The sequence below is a fragment of the Oenanthe melanoleuca genome, chromosome 2, assembly GCF_029582105.1.
Source record: "Oenanthe melanoleuca isolate GR-GAL-2019-014 chromosome 2, OMel1.0, whole genome shotgun sequence".
Classification (NCBI taxonomy): Eukaryota; Metazoa; Chordata; class Aves; order Passeriformes; family Muscicapidae; genus Oenanthe; species Oenanthe melanoleuca.
Window position 1 is genome coordinate 58,296,322 of NC_079335.1, and position 18,994 is coordinate 58,315,315.

General features: G+C 37.9%; 1 protein-coding gene across 4 annotated transcripts in view; it reads left to right on the forward strand.

Moving 5' to 3' along the window:
- The first annotated feature begins 568 nt into the window (after window positions 1–568).
- ZNF236 (zinc finger protein 236) overlaps window positions 569–18,994 on the forward strand; it is a 72,344-nt gene continuing 53,918 nt past the window's right edge. For all 4 annotated transcript variants that reach the window (XM_056484693.1, XM_056484695.1, XM_056484694.1 and 1 more), the window contains exons 1-5: window positions 569–643; window positions 10,996–11,138; window positions 12,591–12,755; window positions 16,950–17,128; window positions 18,653–18,777. In XM_056484693.1, the coding sequence (XP_056340668.1) occupies window positions 583–643; window positions 10,996–11,138; window positions 12,591–12,755; window positions 16,950–17,128; window positions 18,653–18,777 (673 nt within the window). In that variant the 5' untranslated portion in view covers window positions 569–582. The remainder of the gene's footprint in view (window positions 644–10,995; window positions 11,139–12,590; window positions 12,756–16,949; window positions 17,129–18,652; window positions 18,778–18,994) is intronic.

Below are 18,994 nucleotides of genomic sequence, written 5' to 3' on the forward strand. Positions count from 1 at the left end.
CAACTTCAGGCCATGAACCATACAGCTCTGGCCGAGTCCTGCTAACTTTCAGGCTCTGAGACTCCCACCCTCACAGAATTACAGAACTGCTAGAGCTGGAAGGGACCGCTAGTCCAGCCTCTCTGCCAGCGCAGGGTCAGCTACAGCAGGGGACACGGGGGCGCTCAGAACCACTGTGCCAAACCCCGAGCTGCCCCGCTCCCATTCCCGCTCCCGTTCCCGGGCCCGTTCCCGTTCCACCGGGGCCCCGCCCGCCCCGCACCCGGATGTACCGACCTCCCCCAGCCCGGCACGGCCGGCGCATGCGCACCGGGGCCGCCGCCGCCCCTCACCCGCCGTGCGCCCCCCGCCCGCCCGGCCCTGCCGTGAGTTCGCCGCCGCCCCGCTCGCCCCCCGCCCGCCTCCCCCGGAGCGCCGGCGCCCGCCCCCGCAGCCCGTGTGTAGGGCCGGGCCCGCCCGCCCGTCCCCGCCCCTCTGGCCCCCCTCCGCCGTCGCCAAGAGTGTGTGTGTGTGTGTGTGGTGTGTGGTGTGTCGGTGTGTGCGTGCGCCGGGGGGGGCGGGAGGGACGGGCTGGGGGCGGCCATGCCGAGGGGGCGGCCCCCCGAGCCCGGCGGGGAGAGTGGCGAGGCCGGCGCCGAGGCAGGTAACGAGCGCGGCCGGGCGGGCGCGATGCGCGCCCGGGGGTGGGAGGCGAGAAGCCTCCGCGGGCTCCGCATATAGTCCCCGGATATGGGGGAGGAAGGCCGGGTCTATTGTGCGAGGGTACAGGCGAGAGGGCGGAGGGGAGGAGAGGAGAGCGGAGGGAGCCGGCCCGGCCCTGCGGAATGATACCGGGCGGGCAGCGGCCTCGCAGCGGGCCCGGGCGGCCTGGCCCAGCCTCCGCCGGGGCAGCGGCGGCCGCGGCTGCATGGCCGGCGGAGGAGCGCTCCTCGGGCCCGGGCCTCCTCCTTATCCTGCTGCTGCTGCCGCGGTGCGGGCCCCGGCCGGAGGAACAGCTCGGGCCAGCTCGCCGCGGGCAGCACGGGAAGGCTCCGGCTCCTTCCGCTGCTCCTCTCCCTTCCCTTCTTCCCCCGGCCAAATTAACGAGACCCTCGAATAAAGCACGATAAAGAAATGGAAAATGAGGTTCAGCCCGTCCAGCTCTCTGATTTGCAAGGACGACGTTATTTTTAAGTTTGTTGTTGTTGCTGTTTTCCTTTAAAAACACATTTGCAGGCGTGATCTTTGTGAATATGCGTGTAAAAAACCCCAAACTAAACTGTTTTTCTCTCCCTACATGTATTAGTCTCACGATTAAATTTTGAAATTTTTGATTGTATTTTATTGCCGTTCATGTCTGGAGAGTACTTTTCAGGGCAGGATTGGTTTGATGGGCTGGGGCGCTTTTTTTTTTTTTTTTTTTTTTTTTTGACAGCAGTTGGTAACTGGTGAGTTTTATGGGTCTTTTGTGTAGTTTGTTCCTGCTGATGTTACTGTGGTTCTGTGAGCGATATCAGAATAAGGTCCACAAATAAAAAATGCTGTGGTTCAGGTAGGCCTGAAACCCTCATAAGTGACTTCTTCAGCACAAGCATGTGGCAGTAGATTATTTCAAATATGTATTTTTAAATAGATAGAATGGAGAGAGATTTCATAAAGCGTTTGAATACCATGCCTATTTCAGTTGTGAGAAGTCAGCCAATTAATATTTTCAGTATATACTTAGAATATTTTGCTTCCTTAATGTTTGCAGATGAGCTCTGACTCTGTAAGGGGAATGTGTAGGTGAGCCTTCTGTGGAATATTTTTCTATAGAATTGAAATGTGCTGACAGGCAAAGAAAAAGCTGTACTGTTACGTGAGAGTTTGGGAAGTTGGGCACGGCTTTTTCTATGGTATGGAAAGGCCATAGGTTCCTACCAGAAGTTGTTGAGTTTAGTTTTTTTGTTACTGTTAATTCTGTTTGGCCATTGATCTCATCTTTTGATCACTAAGTAATAAGGATATAAAGAAGGTCCCAAAGAACTTTTCGCTTTGCCAGCTTTGGAGGTTGAGGGTTTTTTTGCTTGTTTGTTTTTATTATTTAAACTAAAAAGCTACTTAAAGATTTACATAGTTTTTTAGTAGTTTTTTTAAAGGGCATGCACGTGTCATACATGTGTGAACTCCTGGAGTAAGGGCATGATGTACAAATGAGAAAAGGATGAGAATTGAAACAAGCAGTCACCTACAGGCTAGTAGCTGTATTCATTTTGCTTGTAGTTGGACCTTGATCTTAGACTAATTCTATGGTAAGAGGCGTGTATGGCTGGCAAGACTTACTGTGAGTTTCATCACATTCTCTATTTTTCACATTTTCATTTGTTTTAAAAGAAATATGTTAATTTATTAATGATATTGTTTCGTAGAGTTGGTTTGAATACGGACAGCAGTTGAGAATTACAGGCTCTAGGGCTGTCACAGGGATTGAGAGACAACTGCAAGGATTGCCCTAAATAAACAAGTTTTGTGGGTTCTGGCAGTTTTGGTCCTTGAAATTTCAGCAGTCTGGAAAGGCAGCAAAGTCAATGTTGGGAAGTTGCACATTTTTTTCTGCACTTCGCTGTGACAAAAAAAGTTTGCAAATGAGAAAGTTCTAGCTGAACTGGACAGCTGAATTTGGGAAATTTATGTTTCAGGACATTTGTTGTTTGTCCTGTTCAGATACAAACTTTGAAAACTGATTGTGCATTTCATAGGTTTCACTTTTATCTGGAGAAATTTTATTTAGAAAACATCAGGTTTGCAAAAATAAGTTTTGTATCTTTTCTTCAAAAATTGGATGGCTTTAGGTTTTTTTTAAAAGTGTGGTCCTTGGAATTCCTACAAGTTGTGCTATCCTGATGTCTTTCATGAAGTGTTGCTCTCTGTAGAGTTTTACAGTCTGTATGTTTATGGTAATTTTGCTTTGGGGAAAAAATAAAGGTGAATCAGTAATGTTTTATGTAGCTTCCTTAGACTACTTTAGCCACCATGCATGTCAAAGACTAGAACAAGTTCTTTGTTCTAGGAAAGTTAAATACATTGGATAAGAAAAATGAACTCTAGGCAGCAGTAGTAAAATAATATCGTGACCTCAATAGCTGATAAAGATCCTTTTTCTTTTTTGGTATTGTATTGTTTTCCCAAAACCATCTTGCAATTTTTAGGTTTATTTTTTTTTTTTTTTAAGCTCAGTTGAACTGCTCAAATTGACCTCTCTGGTCAAAACTGAAACATGGTAGGTTCTGTCTGAGCATAAGGAAACACTTCCTTAGTGTGAGGGTGTCTGAGCACGGGCAGTGGTTACACAAGGGATTTGTGGAGTCTCCTTCCACAGAGAGGCCCTTTCTGTTTTTACCTGTGATGTCTGTCACTGACTAGCGGCAACATGAAATGAGCAGTTTTGACTTTTGCTATCTGATCATTTTCAAATAGCAGGAAAGGAATGTTTTGAACAGCAACATGAAATATTTCAGGGTGTACTGAAGCAGTTTTTAAGCCTAGAGTGTATGTCCTTTAATAAACCCAAGGGCTACTTTTAAACAAGTTTGAACTGAATTCCTTTATGAGTGCAATTAAAACTTGAGTATTTCATGTCTTCAGAAGGCCTGAATTGTAACAGGATTCACACATGAAGAGTGGTAAATTAGACAAAGCTAGGGAAACAGAGATGACATAGCTTTAAGTCTGCCTGTGCAGAGCTGGCTGTATTTTGTTTGCTGCCTGTCAGTCCTCTAGCAGCATTTAGGGTGTGAGTACATTGAATAAGGGGAAAATCAATTTAGAGGCTTTTTGTATTAGTGAAGAAAAATGAAATTTGAACATACCAGTTAAATCTTATCAAATTTTTAGTAGTTGTGCATTAGGGTTTTATGTGGGGACCTCTGACTGACAAGAGAAGAATAGGTGTGTGATTTCATGCAGGCAAGAATGAAGGTGATACAGCTTGTGTGGTGTGCAGTAAATCTCTTAAATACAATAGGTATAGGTAATTCATTTTGAAAACTTGCAGGAGGAGCAACTGCTCAAGCCTTTGCCTTAGAAAAAGTTCATGTTTAGGCTTCAATGGTGATACTCTAGTATCTCACTTCTACAATTAAAAAAATCCGCATTTATGTACATGGATCGTGTTGGGTGATAAACATGGATTATAATGACATGGTTTAATTCCACACTAGTTCCTCACTATACTTGAAATAATGCCTGTGTCTTTTCCCAAGCAATCTGTGCAATTGAATAACTCGTGTTCTGTGTGATAGATTCATTCCTTGTTCTGTCCCTTGTCCGTAGCTTTCTGTCAGTTGCAGAAATTTTATTTCCTATTGCATCTGTGCTCATGCCTTCATACCTCATTTATTCCCATGCATTAAGTGCTTCCAAATATAATTAAAATTTCTGTTTGAGATTTATCATGTCCCTCTTTTGAGTTTTATTGCTGCAGTTGAATTATGCTCACTCTCTGGAAGAGAGAAGATCATGTAGTAAATCAGTTCATTCAGAAGTTTCTGTTAGTAGTGTAGTGGCTGGGCAGAGGTAAAGGTCATGGTTTCAAACATGAGAAATCCAAGTCATGTGAGAACAGTTGAAAAATGGTAGCTTGGTATATTCAGCTGTCAAAAAAAAAGTAACTCCTGTTTTGGAGTATTAGCAATAAATATGGCAGTATTTACCTAAATGCCAAACGAAGCTATCAGAGTTGGTTAAGGAAATGCCATTTTTCAGTTGCCTGTGTAGGTTAGGATGATGTGGATGGTGTATCTGTGTGGTGGGTTGACCTTGGCCAGGAATCAAGCACCCTCCAACTACTTGCTCACTTTCTGCTGCAGTGGGGTGAGAGAAAGAATGAGAATAGCAAGAGCAAGAAAAAGCTTATAGATTAAGATGAAGGCAGTTGAGGAAACAAAGGGGAAAAGTTAAAAAAACCAAACAAATAGCCCCAAACCAACCAAATTGCCAACCAACAAAAGAGCCCAAGTGATGCTAAGATAAACGTTTGCTATCACTCGCAGAGGTGCAGTCTGGTGCTCAGTCTCTGAGCATACTATGTGGAAGAACTAGCCCCAGTTTTATATTGCTAGGCAGAATGGTTTATGGCTTGGAATATCCCTTTGTGTTAGCTCCAACCTTTCTCCCACCCTCAGCGTACCCACTGTGGGGGCAAAGTGAGAAACAGAAAAAGCCTTCATGCTGTGCAGCACTGTTCAGCAATAGCTTAAGCAGTGATGTTAGCAGCATTGTTTTAGTCTCAGATCTGAAACACAGCACCATATGGGTTGATAGGAAGGAAGTTAACTCTATCCCAGCCAGACCCAGTGCAACCTGTTTAGCATCAAACTGGCTATGATGGCGCTGTGAATTCTGTGTCCTCAGACATTTAATCCAGGCTTCTCTGCAGCAGTGTGGCTGTGCTCTGCCTGGACTCTGCTCCTGGAATGCATCTACTTTGTGTTGGCACATGCCAAAGCGACTGGCCCCGGGTGTCCATCCCAGCAGTCTATTCCAGACTAAGGGTTGACCAAAGCATAATAAAAGTATCTTGTCTTATATCAGCAAATCTTGATTGATTTCTGGATTTTGGCACGATATGTGGACTTCTCCTGCTTCTTCTGCTCTTCCTATTAGAAGTCAGAAGGAATGCCTGCTGTTTTTGTTTAGAGTGATGAACTAAATTTAAACTAACCTGTTGTGTTTATGATTGCAGAGCTAAGCAAAATTTTTTAATGATTCATTATCATTCGTGTTCTGAGTTCAAAGTGTAGTATGAGGAAATGTCAGTGTTGCCATCCCTGTTTTGTTCTCTTGTCCTACCACTTTCCTTCCACTCATAAATTAGTAAACAGGTTTTGATAGGGTCTGATCCTTTTGTCCCTGGGCTTGCCAGATGCCATTTGATGTAAGTGACAAGTTTTCATCCATGAATTTCACGAGCTTGAGTGTTTTTTTGCAGTGTCCTCTCAGTCGGATTGGAGGAGGTTATTAGAGATCTCATAAGGCTGTGCTGCATTCACAGCTGAATGAGTCCATCTGCTCCTTGCAGAGAGGCCTGTGGGCTGCCATGAGGCACAGTTCTGCTTACATAAGGAGGGAGTGGCTGGGAGTGCTCTAATTCTGTCTTCCTCCTTCCACATTGAGTTGACATCAGTGGTTTCTAGCAGAGAGCACCTGCTTGCTGACTCAGCTCCTGAGGTCAAGTGTTGGTGAAGGCTGTATCACAGCTGAGTTCACCCACAGAGATTGCTGCTGCTCTGTGAGGGACAATAAATTCAGGAAAGACATTACAGGTTGTAACATTAAGAGTATTCAAGTAAGACCATCTTTAAACTGAAAGTTTGTTATCATTGATAGGTACTTTGCAAATCTGATTCTTCTATTTTTGGGCACTTTGGACAAACTGTAAGAGCACAGACAAAAATATGTTTGACTGTGCATGTTGACAAAGACATGTTTGATGGTGCATAATGAGCTAAGTGCTCCCTGTTTAGGTTAATTGTATTGATACTTGACTGTCTCTCCCAAGCTGTGAAGGAATAAGGTTGATTTATGTTGCACCTAGACTAACATGCAAATTGAAAAAAAAGGAGAAAGTCATAGTAGGTTCTGCACTGTTTCTATGCAGCTAATACTAATAAATGCAAATGTTTGAGACTTCCTTTCTGTTCAGCAAGGTTTATAATTTGTTGTAGTGTGCAGACCTGAAAGCCTGACTTATTTTTCAGGAGGTTTGTTACTGTGGTAGTAATTTTCTGTTTTCTCTCTCTGTGTTTGTTTACAGATATCAGTAAGAAGCTGCTCTCTAGTAAGAGCATGCCAGCTTTTCATGTGATTGTGTTGACATTATGTGCTTAATCAATTAATGTCTATTGAACTAAACCCTCAGACTTTTAATTCTGTGTTTTTGGCTTGAATGGCATTCTGAATTGCATTAATTCATTGAGAAAGCATACTTGTGTTTTCAACTGCCAAAGTTTACCTGAAAACAAATATTGCTTAATATGATTGCTTAATTTGTGTCTCTAGTACTTACATTTTTCTGATAGCATAAGCATCATATTGGCTATTTATTAGACACTTGCTAATGTGATAAATGATAAATGTGTCTATTAAATGTTGTGTCAGTTATTTCCGTATTTTGATTTTTTTCACTTGGGTACCCACTGAGTGTTTAGAATGGTTGCATTTTTTTTAATTGACAGATTTCGCAGTGCATTTAAAAATACAGCATTCATGCCTCACTACTGACTTCTTGGACTTGCTTTTGTCTGCATGTTTTTTTGGTATTCAAAAATACTGGTCTTTAAGACAGGTTCGGTATTTTGCAGTGTTTGGCTTGTTTAATGATCCAAGCTGATGCACCAAAAGCATTTTTTTCCTCTGATATAGGGAAAGATTATTTTATTGCTGATTTATCTGAAATACAGTAGTGTGGGTCGGTAGGTTATTACTTTGACTTGTTATGAAAGAAGTATCAGTGTAAATAAAGTTTTCATTGAGATACTGATTTCTTCTAACAAATAAATAGTATCAAATGGTTATTTCATTTTTGAAACTTTTTTTTTTATAACATTGAAATAAAAACAGACCTGGGTCGTACTTCATGAGGCTGTGACACCTGCCTGAAAAGTCAAAATATGGCTCACTTGCTTGTTACTTCTTTAACTGACAGTGTCTTTCCTGTTTTTATTGTCCTCCTAATTCTGAACGTAGTGTATCAGTTTAGGCCTTGCTGTTGTTTGATTTCAGGAGGGATATTTTTCTGAATATTCTCCTTGTTATTAGAAGAGTGAGCTATAAAGTCACTTCCTACATCTTTATTAAAACTGAGTTGTGCAACTCTCTGAAATACCCAGTATTTGGTAGGTAGTAGAGGACCAGACTCTATTAGTGATAATACAAAGGAAAAAAGACGTTAAAGTCTCATCTTTCCTATAGTCCACTTAGCACATAGTGTTAATGAATAAATGAGTTTGTGTTTTAATTTAAACCTGTATTAGGTAGCAATCCTGCCCTTTGAGTAAAAGTGAAGAAGTTGAGCTTTCAGAATTCTTTAATGTCCAAACTGGACTGTTTTTGTCGACCTACTGGCTGTAACTGCCTAGAACAGACTTCAGCCTAATCTCCAAATAGTTGAGTCTTTGAAGACTTCTGGAATCTAACCTAAGTTGATCTGCTGTGCCTTGTCCTTAAAGATTTCTGCACTGAGTCATTTGCTAAGAGAAGCTGAACTTCACAGTCCACTGGTGATTTTAGAGTCCAGTAATGATTTTCTAACGTCTTTCTTTTGCTTTTTAGCAATATGAAAGACAGGATCAAAAAGCTCTGCAAGATTTGGCTTTGGAAAGGGTTACAAAAATTTTCTTTGAAAGAGTAATGCTTAAAATGTTATAGATGTAAGCAGTCCATTTTCTATGTGGGTGCCTTCTGCTTATTCTTCCATGGGATCTGGGTGCCTTTGGGAACATAGAACAGCTTGAAGGCTGCTTAGAGTTTATGATCATCCATGAACTAGTCTTGAGAACTTCGTGATGATTTCGCATGGGATGTGATATATTCAACTCCTCATTTTTCATAGTTCAGGTTGTTTTTCTGTTCTTTTCTATGAAATATTTTAAGATTATGCATTTCTTGCCTTTTTCTGTTTATTTTAGTGGTGATCACTTCTGTGCTTTTACAGAAAAGCTGAAGTACTTTCAGGTACTGCATCAGATAGTCTGATTTAATAGAATTATAGTAATTAAATTCTGTTGAAATATTACAAGATACTTAGTTTTTAATTCTATAGTTAAACTTATTTTTAAATTGCCGAATAAAATTCACAGTCTGTGGATTAACCAATATTGTGATCAATACAGATATGATACACATTTTAATGAAAATTATATATAGATATATTATTGACCCAAAACCCTTGACACTTGGCAGTGTTATTCAGAAACTAGTGAGCACATTGGGATTTTGTTTCCAAGTGTTAGAAGAAGTTAGCACCTTTGATGATGTCACTGCTGCATTTTTGCTACTTCAATTGCTTCGACATGGTTTTTGCATATTGCCCAGTGCCTTTGATCTCAAGAGTGAGTGTTTAAAGATTATAATCTCTTTCAGTCAAGGAGAAGGTTTGAAGGCCTTGGTAAAGTCTTGGATTGGATCATTTTTCAGTTGACAATTTAAAGTGAGGTCAGGCCTACATGGAGTTGAACAATTACTCCTTTTTCCAGCGGAAAGGAAAGCCTTGTGCATTATGTTTTCATATAGTCCAAGTATAGGAGTAGATTTTTCTTTCACTTCTTTGTGATGCCATTATTTACAGAAACTGATTTTGTGTCCTTTTTTCTACTCAGGCATATTTATTACAAGATTGCTTCAAGGATTGTGTCTTCTAATTAAAGCTGTGGTTTTCAGCTTTTGAAGAAATGTGATCATTTCAGGGTTGTTATTGATAGTGTCTGCATACTATGAATTTATAGTGTATTAAGGGGCCAAAAGTGTAAGTTTACACGTGATAAAGATTAGTGATATTTGCATCATTCTGTTACAGAGAAATACTTGATAACTAAACTTTGCAAAGCAAAATTGAATTTGACTTAGCCCAGAAATGTGAAGTGTAAGTCCTTAGGGCATCTTTTTTTGTGATTTCTTGCCCAGAATATATTGTGCTGAAATGTTTCCTACAGCTTCCTCAGCTACAAGTTTTTAAAGTTTATTTATGAGAATTTTGATAGGAAAAAAAACCGATCAGGACATAAGGTACTGATTTTTCTCCCCCACCTGTAAATGGTGTGGTGAATGAGAGAGGACTTTGAAGTGGGTGCAGTAGAGTGGGAATACTATATGAATGGTAATCTTCAATTTCCTCTGAAGAAATGTAAACAGGATCCTGTAAACTTCTTCTTGTGTTGTTACTTCCCATGCCTAGTTCTTACACACATGGAGGAAAGTACTGACTTAGAGAAACATCAGAAACCTTGCATGTCGAGATAATAAAATCAACGTTCCCCTTTTTTTGTGTTCTGTTGTGGCTGCAGTTTTAGTTGTGGCAGTGTTTGAAATGGAATTCTATAGATTATTTTTCTCTTTCATGACCCTAAGCTGCAGCACAAGCCAAACCCTCCTGCCAGTTGCTTTTCTTAAAGTTTTTCTTAAATAAAGATAACTTCCTTAGTAATACAGTATCTTCTCAAATGTAAAATGTGTTTAACTTCCTCGGATTAATGTTTTCCTTATATCATAAATTGTTTATAGGATTGACTTCACTCATTCAAGCAGGAGGATGTAGAAGCTTGCAACTTGTATTTCTAAAGTTGCATGACTGTAGGAGTTCATAAGAAAACTGTATGGGTTTAGACTGGGTCTCTTTAAAGAAAAGTACATCTCCATTGAATTAGTATGTGCTCATATAGACTTGCAGTTTATTCAACTGTTTGAAATACTGGTGTTGGTTTTACAACTCTGAAGGTTTTAAAATAGGTTTTAATAAGGGTTGTATAATGCCAGAAGAAGAAAGAAAATATGTCTAAATTTTCCTTAAGAAAAGAGAGAGAAAGAGAAGGGAAGGAGGGCAGAAAACCTGTGTAGTCAGAACTGCTGACTATGTAATTTTAAAAAACTTTTTAGTAACATGTGATGTAATATTATTAGAAGTAACCCCTGGCCTTATTCATACCTAGTGTTTTTTGCAGCGTTTCATTTTGTTTCAAATTTGATTGGTGTTTATGAAGCACAGAAAGAATTTATTTCGAATTACTGCTAAAAGGTGATTATTTATGTCTGTAGTGACTGTCAGTTTGGAGTATGGATATATTTGGTTGATCCTGAGTCAATGGAAACAGCGATATTTATTGCTGAAATCTTCAAGATCCCTTGAAGTTATGGTGTTGGATTATTCCAAAATCTTAGAGGAATTGGAATAGTTTCTGCTTCAAATTATTGTGGTTTTTTTACAATAAATTATAAGTAGATAAAATGTGACTTCATACAAATGTTTTGTTGCTTGTTTTGTAGATGATGTTCTGACACCGAATACAGAGAACGGTAATTTTCCATACCAAGTACCCAACTTCCATAAGTGTGAGATTTGTTTGCTGTCTTTCCCAAGAGAGACCCAGTTCCAGCGCCATATGAGGGATCATGAGCAAAATGATAAGGTATGAATTGTGGTAGATATAACCAGTGTACATTGATATTTTCATACACTGTCAAGTGAAACTAACACAAGACATCTTTTCCATTTCTTTTCAGTCACACCACTAATAATTATTACTTACAGACCTCAGAGTTTTGTGACATTTCTTTTTCATGTTTTCTCATGTTTCCGTTGAGATAGGATCTACCTTTGATGCCCTGTAATTTGGCTATTGTTTCTAGATCAGTAATTTTTAATTTTAGCCATTTTCTTTATAAAATAGCCAGATAGATGACAAAATTTATGAGTTATTTTCCATAGAGCTTGCAAAGTGATTCTACACATTAGCAATAAAAAAAAAAACCAGACCTTATATTTATTAACAGGACCCTACAGGTAAACTAATTTAGTATTTATGTATTAATCAGTAGATTAATGTCATCACTTCAGCTGCTTACAAATCAGATTTGGGAAAGAATGAGAAGAATATTGATATGTGATTCAGACTGGACTGGCTTTTTAAATGAAGATTTTCCCGCAAGTTGCATCTGTAATAGGAAGCTTTTAATTTATTTCCCTTGCTTTCTATTTCACAAAGCTAAAACTATGTACAAGTGATAGGAAAATAATTTTGTTACTTTTTGAGGAAGCCCTAAGTACAGACTAATTTTTACAAAACATAGCACTTGGGGATAATTCAGGTATACAAAAAACAATTTACACAAGTTTCGGTGTTGTGAACTTGATAAAATTAAAACCATGCTATTGCATTCTTATCTAAGAGCCTTTACATCTAAAAGTGAAAGTACTGTTAAAGAATAAAAACTGGTTTTGCAGATACCAAGTGAAGAGATGTCAGACCTAGTATAAACTTAGTATTTTGCTGTTCTGATTGCTAGTTTTACTTTAGGAGATTTCATGGAATCTCAGAATATGGTGAATTGAAAGGACCCACAGGGATCATCAGGATCAACCTCTGGTCCTGTGCAGGACATCCAGAGTCACACCATGTGTCTGAGAGCATTGTTTAAATCCTCCTTGAACTATGTCAGGCTGGTGCTGTGACTACTTCTCTGGGGAGCCTTTTCCAGTGCCCAAACACCCTCTGGTTGAATCATGATCACAGTTAAAGTGGGGAAATATTTTTCTATTTCTTGCTCATTCCTCTCTCCTGCTAGCTTCACTCCTTTCAGATAGTCTCAGTTTTGAGTTTCTGGTTTCCTTAGTTCCCTTGCTTTCTTTCCCTTTGTGCTCTTGTAATAATGTATTTATGTTTTCCATAGTGAGATGCAAAGAAGATAAAATTATTAATATCGGTATTATTAAGCATTATTATCCTATGTAGGTACTTGAATCACTCTTATTTTAATATTAAACATTTTGTCCTGTATGGTTATATGTGTCACTCAGGGCTATACATGTAGCTTATGGGAAGACTGAATTTTGTCTTTACTTTTGTGATTTTAATAAACAGCCTCACCGGTGTGACCAGTGTCCAATGTCATTTAATGTTGAATTCAACCTGACACTTCACAAATGTACTCACAATGGCGAGGATCCTACGTGTCCTGTGTGCAACAAGAAGTTCTCCAGGGTAGCCAGTCTGAAAGCACATATTATGCTACATGAGAAAGAGGAGGTAATTCATTAAACTTTTTAACTTCATTTTAAAAAGACATGTTATAGTGGTTGTATTTAATCCCTTGCCTGTATGCTTTAGATTGGAGGATTGAATACATGATTTTGTCCAGAAGAAATAAAAAACTTTAAGTGGGGAGTCTGTGACATTAACTGATTGGTTATTTACACACACTTTTATTTTGAAGATACTTCTGTAACTTAATCTACATTGATAAGCCCACACATCATAAATAATATGTGATCATGTTTGATGGCAGATGTCATGGTGAGGCACTTTCACCATCCATAGAAATAGATTAACCCTTATCTACGGCTCTCACCTCTGGTTTTGAGTGGTTGGTTGTTTTGCTTGAGAGTACTTATTCTGTCCCCTCTCACAATTTCCTTTTCCATTTTGTTAGAGTGTTGGTTAAATTCTTAGCAAGCAGTTAATACACAGTGATGTATTTTGCACACATTATAGTCATTACTACATTACTACAATTGCCAGAGTTGATTGCACTGCTCGAAATACCAAGTTTTCAGTCATGTAATTGCCTCTTCCTCCTGATAAGGCTTTTTTAAAATTGCACTTTGTGTTGGAGAATTGAAGCTGAATTGAGAATGCACTTTTATTGTCAGACTTCTAATCATAAATGTAACAGTGGTGTGCCTCTCCATGCCAATTGCCAACAGTTACAGCAGTTTTGACCTGTAAGTTGGGGATAATAGGCCTGCGTGCACTTTTCCCTAAACCAGATGCAGGGCATGCCATCTGTAGAGATTGTATTCCTTCTTTAATTATTTTAGCTCAGGTTCTGTCATGTACACAGTCAAGTAGGCAGCCAAGTTAAGTGGACTGGAGTACAATTTTGCTGCATATTAATGTATCTATAATGATAAATAGCTTAATCGGTGTTATTAAGGAAACTTGTTTTATGAATTGCTGAAAACATCAGAATAAGGAAACTAAGCATCAAGAAGGACACCTGAGGTGGTTTTTGATACTTGTTTCTATGCACTTCAGCAGTGCTGATTTTGTTGCTTTGGTGCAGATGTCAGAAGAATAGGCTGTGTGATGCCTTCCAATTTAAAATTCTATCTGCAGCTTGAAAATTAAATTTACAGAAATATGAATATGTTTCAATTGCTAATGACTGAGTTTCTTATAAAACTCAGTAGTTTTGTGATAAAACAGAGATGAATATAACAATTAATTCACATAAAACTGCAAGGATAACTTTCACAGTAATTATGCACAGGACCTGTAGGAGAGCTGGAATTTGAACTTGAAGCAGAGGCTACTGGTGATGGCACTAACTGTCATTGAGAAGTTTCCCACAGTGTGCAGGTTAACAAGTTACCGGTGGAGTACATTCTCCCTCCTGTTTGCTCTTCTTCCTTTTGTTGTTGCAAGGGTTAAAAATCTGAAATCAGAGCAAAAGTGCTTATGGGGGGACATATGTAGATAAGGAGATGACTTCACAAAATGAAATTTGGGGAACTTGTGTTGTGCTGCATCAGGTAGTTTTATCTACAGGTGAAAGCAGATGGGTAAGAATAAGAAATTAGAATGATAGCTTCTTGGGAGCTCCAGTGAGATTTGGGAGAGTGGGTCTGTCTGTAAAACTTAGATTTTTGTGACTGATTGCTCCCTTTGAGAGGTTCTGGAAGGAGTTTTCTGGGCTACTGATACTGAGCTTGCAAGAGACTGTATTTTCTCTTCACATTCTTTGGTGGTTTGTGTGTGATACACTGGTATGAGGAGGAAACTTCACACTTGAAATTCCTCATTAATATGGGGTAGCTTTCTCTTGAGAAATCATGGAGAACATATCTTGTATAAATATGCCCATCTTCTTGAGGGTTGTTGATCTTGTCCATTTCCTTAGTGGAAATGCACAATGGTTTTCATTGCTACATTTTGCCCTGGCAAGACAGAAATGCTGAATAAAAAACTGAAACACAAATTATTTATTGCATAAGAACTACTACTGTGTCTTCTTTCTTCATGAACATGAGGGGCTTTTGGACTTTAGGAACAGCTTAATATGTTGAAAAAGTTAAAACTGATATTAGACAGATATAAAATGAAAATTCCTTCATTACAAGATCCTCTTGGTGTGGGGTTTTTATGTTTTACTTTGTATGATGTTGGGATTTTATTTGGTTTTTGTTTTTAGAAATATTTACTGTATTTGATTTGTACTGTCTAATATGTCGTGAGCAATGGTCTTTTGAAAAAGTGCAGATTAAAATCCTTTACAGATGCTGTGAGTCAGGTGAAAATTGTGAGATCCAAAGATGTTGCATCTGGTAAGATAGGGAGAACTAAAACAGGAAGAGTACAATGAGCAGAGCTTTAAAACTTTTTTTTGAGTTTGGGAATTTTGCGTATGTTCAGCTCCTTTTGTTTAGTTTTAAAACGTGAGTTTAATTGTAGTGAGGATACAGTGTTCAATTACTTGTCCTGTGCGTGGTAATGATTTTTTTTTTTTTTTGTTTACTTAAGAAGCAAAAAAATACACCAGGTATTGCCTATAGCAGAGTCTGTTTGGTGTGATATATTGGTGGTGGGTTTTTTGTAGTTTTTGTGCTTTACTGTGATCTTGCTTTCTATCCTACAGCAAATTCCTCAGTACTGAATAGACTAATGAAGACTTTGTCTCAAATATGTCATCTTAGGCTATTTTTTTTGTTTGAAGAAGTTGCTTAATTGAATATGTGTATTTGCTTCTTAACATGATACATTTGCATGTCTGAAAAATTATGAGAAGCGATGCAAAATCCCTCAGTTTTGAGGTTCATGAGCTTGGCATAGTAATTGTAAGTTTCCCTTCATAAAATTTTCCCCTGCTTTTAGAAATCTAAAATCATAAACTAAATTTGTTGTGTAAGAGCAGTAGATGCTCATAAGAGGTATTCAGATTTGAATGTATGTCCTAGAAAAAAAAGTATTAGTTATTTATTGTCTCACTCTGTAACTTGCAGTATAGGTTAGATTAAACAAATAATTTTTGGCATGGTAATTAATTCATTAAAGGACTTAAGCTTTTTAAGCTTTTGTCTGGAAATGTGATACTGCAGAATTTTTTTTTTCAGGCTTAAAGAACAAATTAATTGTCAAAACAGTCCAAAAATAACATTGCATATCTATGTTCCTCTTGATTAAAACATTCTTGTCAATATACTTCTTGAAAAGAACACTGTTGTTTACTGTTGTTTGTTTTTATTTTTCTTGTTGATCATTACGGGAGAGGAAAAAAGAGGGGAGGATAAAAAACATTTCAATTTGCAGTGATAATCACAATTACTGAAAACTGAGCTGATAAAAAAACTACCTGAGTTTACTTATGCATACCAGGGAAGAACATTTAAGAGATGGATATTTTTAAACATTTAAGATTAACTCTCAGCTTTGGTTTTCTAAAATAGACTGACAAAATTAATGATTAACAATTTCAAAAGGCAGAAGGAAGTCAAATAAATGCAGAGCTTTTAATTTTCACGGAAACAATATTTGACTTGATTCTTACTCTGAATTTCAGAGAAATAACAACACTTTTCTGTTAAACATTAGAAGTATAATTTCTGTTCTAGATTACATGGAATACTAGTATAACTGGAAAATGGTGTGTTTAACACTTTTAAAATCAATGGGTTGGAAAGGTATCTGTTAGAAACATTGTGTCCCTCTTTTATCTGTCATCTTTACTGGCAAGAAAGCTTTAGAAAAGTTTAGAAAAGTTTAGAAAGTTTAGAAAAGATTACTGTTTAAAAGTGACAGTCAATATAATTTTAACCTGTAAAAGTGTGAAATCCCTGAATCCACAATTACTATGCTTTTGGTTGGAAAGTAATTATTTGTTACAGATGTTTCTGTAGACCAGGGTGTAATGGCACTGAGGTGAGCTTCTGTGTGTCTCTTCAACCAGCACACCAATGAAATAGGAAGTGGTGAGGATGGTATTGAGCTGCTTGTTTCTGCTGCTGTATGGAGTTTTTCAGAACTCAGTTCTAGTCAAGTTTCTTAAAATATAAATATTAATATAATCTTGCAGTGGTTATTGTACGTGATTTATATCACAGGGCTCATGAACTTCTCTTGCTGCTTGCTTCCAGCTGCTAGTGTCCATAGAAGGATAAGTTAATCTACTTAAGCAAAGCTTGTGCACTGCTGTTTTGAAAAATCAGTCTCTATTATCTCTTTCAGAATCTTATCTGTTCAGAGTGTGGAGATGAATTCACTTTACAGAGTCAGCTGTCCATACACATGGAAGAACATCGTCAAGAATTGGCAGGCAGTAGGATTCACAGCTGCAAGTCTTGCAAAAAAGAATTTGAAACTTCTTCACAGCTAAAGGAGCATATGAAAACTCACTATAAAATAAGGTGACAATCATGGGATTATAAGAAAACGAGCAGATGTTACTTTTATGGTAATAGCTGGGAAAAGCAGTAGTATTTCCAGTCAGCAAAGTACCATGATTTATGCAGATAATTTCTTTTCTTTGGTATGCTGTTCTAAAATGACACTTGCTTTTTAAAATCTTGCTTAAGTGGCTGGTTATTTTTGGAGGCCTCTTTTTCCCTGTTTTTGTATTTAGGCACACATACTAAGCATAGTTCATCTATCAGCTATTTGTGAACATGGGTTACGTATCTCTGATGCAAAGTGATTTTTGAAGTGTGTTTATGATTTTAAACACTAATAGCAGTATATTAAAGCAAATGTATATTAATTTTGCACAGCATTTTTTACAATGACAAAAGTTTTAATGCTTTCATTCTGCAAAGATGTAACTTGTTCTTTGCAGTTTAATCATCTTTCCCGAGAGGTCCTCATTACAGCCTCCCATGAGTTCTTGTAAATCTGAAATAGCATAAAATGAAGGGGGGAAAAAAGAGGGCTGGTATATGCATTTCTTATTTTTGGTAAATATTTGCTCTGTTCTTTCTTTCAGCTCTCTAGTTTACTTTTAGGAAGGTGAGAATTACTTTAGGCTAGAAGGAAGAAAAACTTCTCTTGGGTTACTTTATATATTAAAAAGGCATAAAGTCTTGACAGGTGTTATCTCTTAATTTTCACTGTTTCTATTAAAGAGCAGATGAGGAAAATTACATATTTAAAAACATGAAATCCTGTCTATTCCCACTTCTTTTTATTAGAAATTGATACAGGTTCTAAGATCTTAATAGTTGTGTTGCAGGAGGTATAAACAAGTGTTGTAAATTTCAATCTGCCAACAGAAATTTAAAGGCTTGAAGTACCAAGTTAGGTGTGTATTGCATTGTATAAATGTATTACCTGCAAAAAACATTCTTCTTGTGGACAACTCCTCTGTAGAGATGTTAGGATGAGTAAACTAATTAGTTTCATCTGTAGCAAAATGAATTTTGGGAATTTATATTCTCTGTTTCTGTGGTTCTGTGGAGAGTGTCATTTTATTTGAGGGTCAATAGTGAATATTTGGGTTGTTAAATTATTAACTTGCTCTTACTAGACTTCAGCAAGTGCACTTGTACTCTATTTTATGAGATTTGTGTTTTCTAGTTCAGAATGAAGGACTTCCTATGTTCAGGCAAAAGAAATAGAGTTGCACAGAGTTGAAAGTTCCCACCAAAATGTCACTGTATAATTCTGGCGGAATTTACCCTGAAAATGTCTGAAGAGAGGCTCTAAGATGGATCAGATTTTTACTGCAGAAATAACTAAAGTTTTTGGTGCGTGTAGGTACTGAGGAAAGAGCTGTTCCTGTTCTTTCAGTATCCTCATGGAGTTTGGGTGTTTGCTGTTGTGGCTGATACTATGTAGTCATTATGTTAACACAGTGTTAAAAATGATGGGGTAAAAGAAGCTTCTTCAAAATGTTTCATATTAAAACTATTTTATTTCTTTATTTTTTTTAATCACAGGGTATCAAATACCAGATCTTACAATAGAAACATTGATAGAAGTGGGTTTACCTATTCCTGCCCTCACTGTGGAAAGACGTTCCAGAAACCGAGTCAGTTAACACGACATGTTAGAATACACACAGGTAAGGCTGTGGAAGTGCTTTAATTTGTTCTTGTTTTACAAAAATCACTTAACTTCTGAAATGCTGCATATTTTTCTCTCTGTTGGGACTTGAAATATTATTAATACATTTAGCTCATTAGATGCAGTTACCTGTTGATTAAAAACAAACTTTAATTCATTTGCTTAGAAAATTTATATGTTTTTAAAATTTCCAGATTTATATGATTAGAAACAGT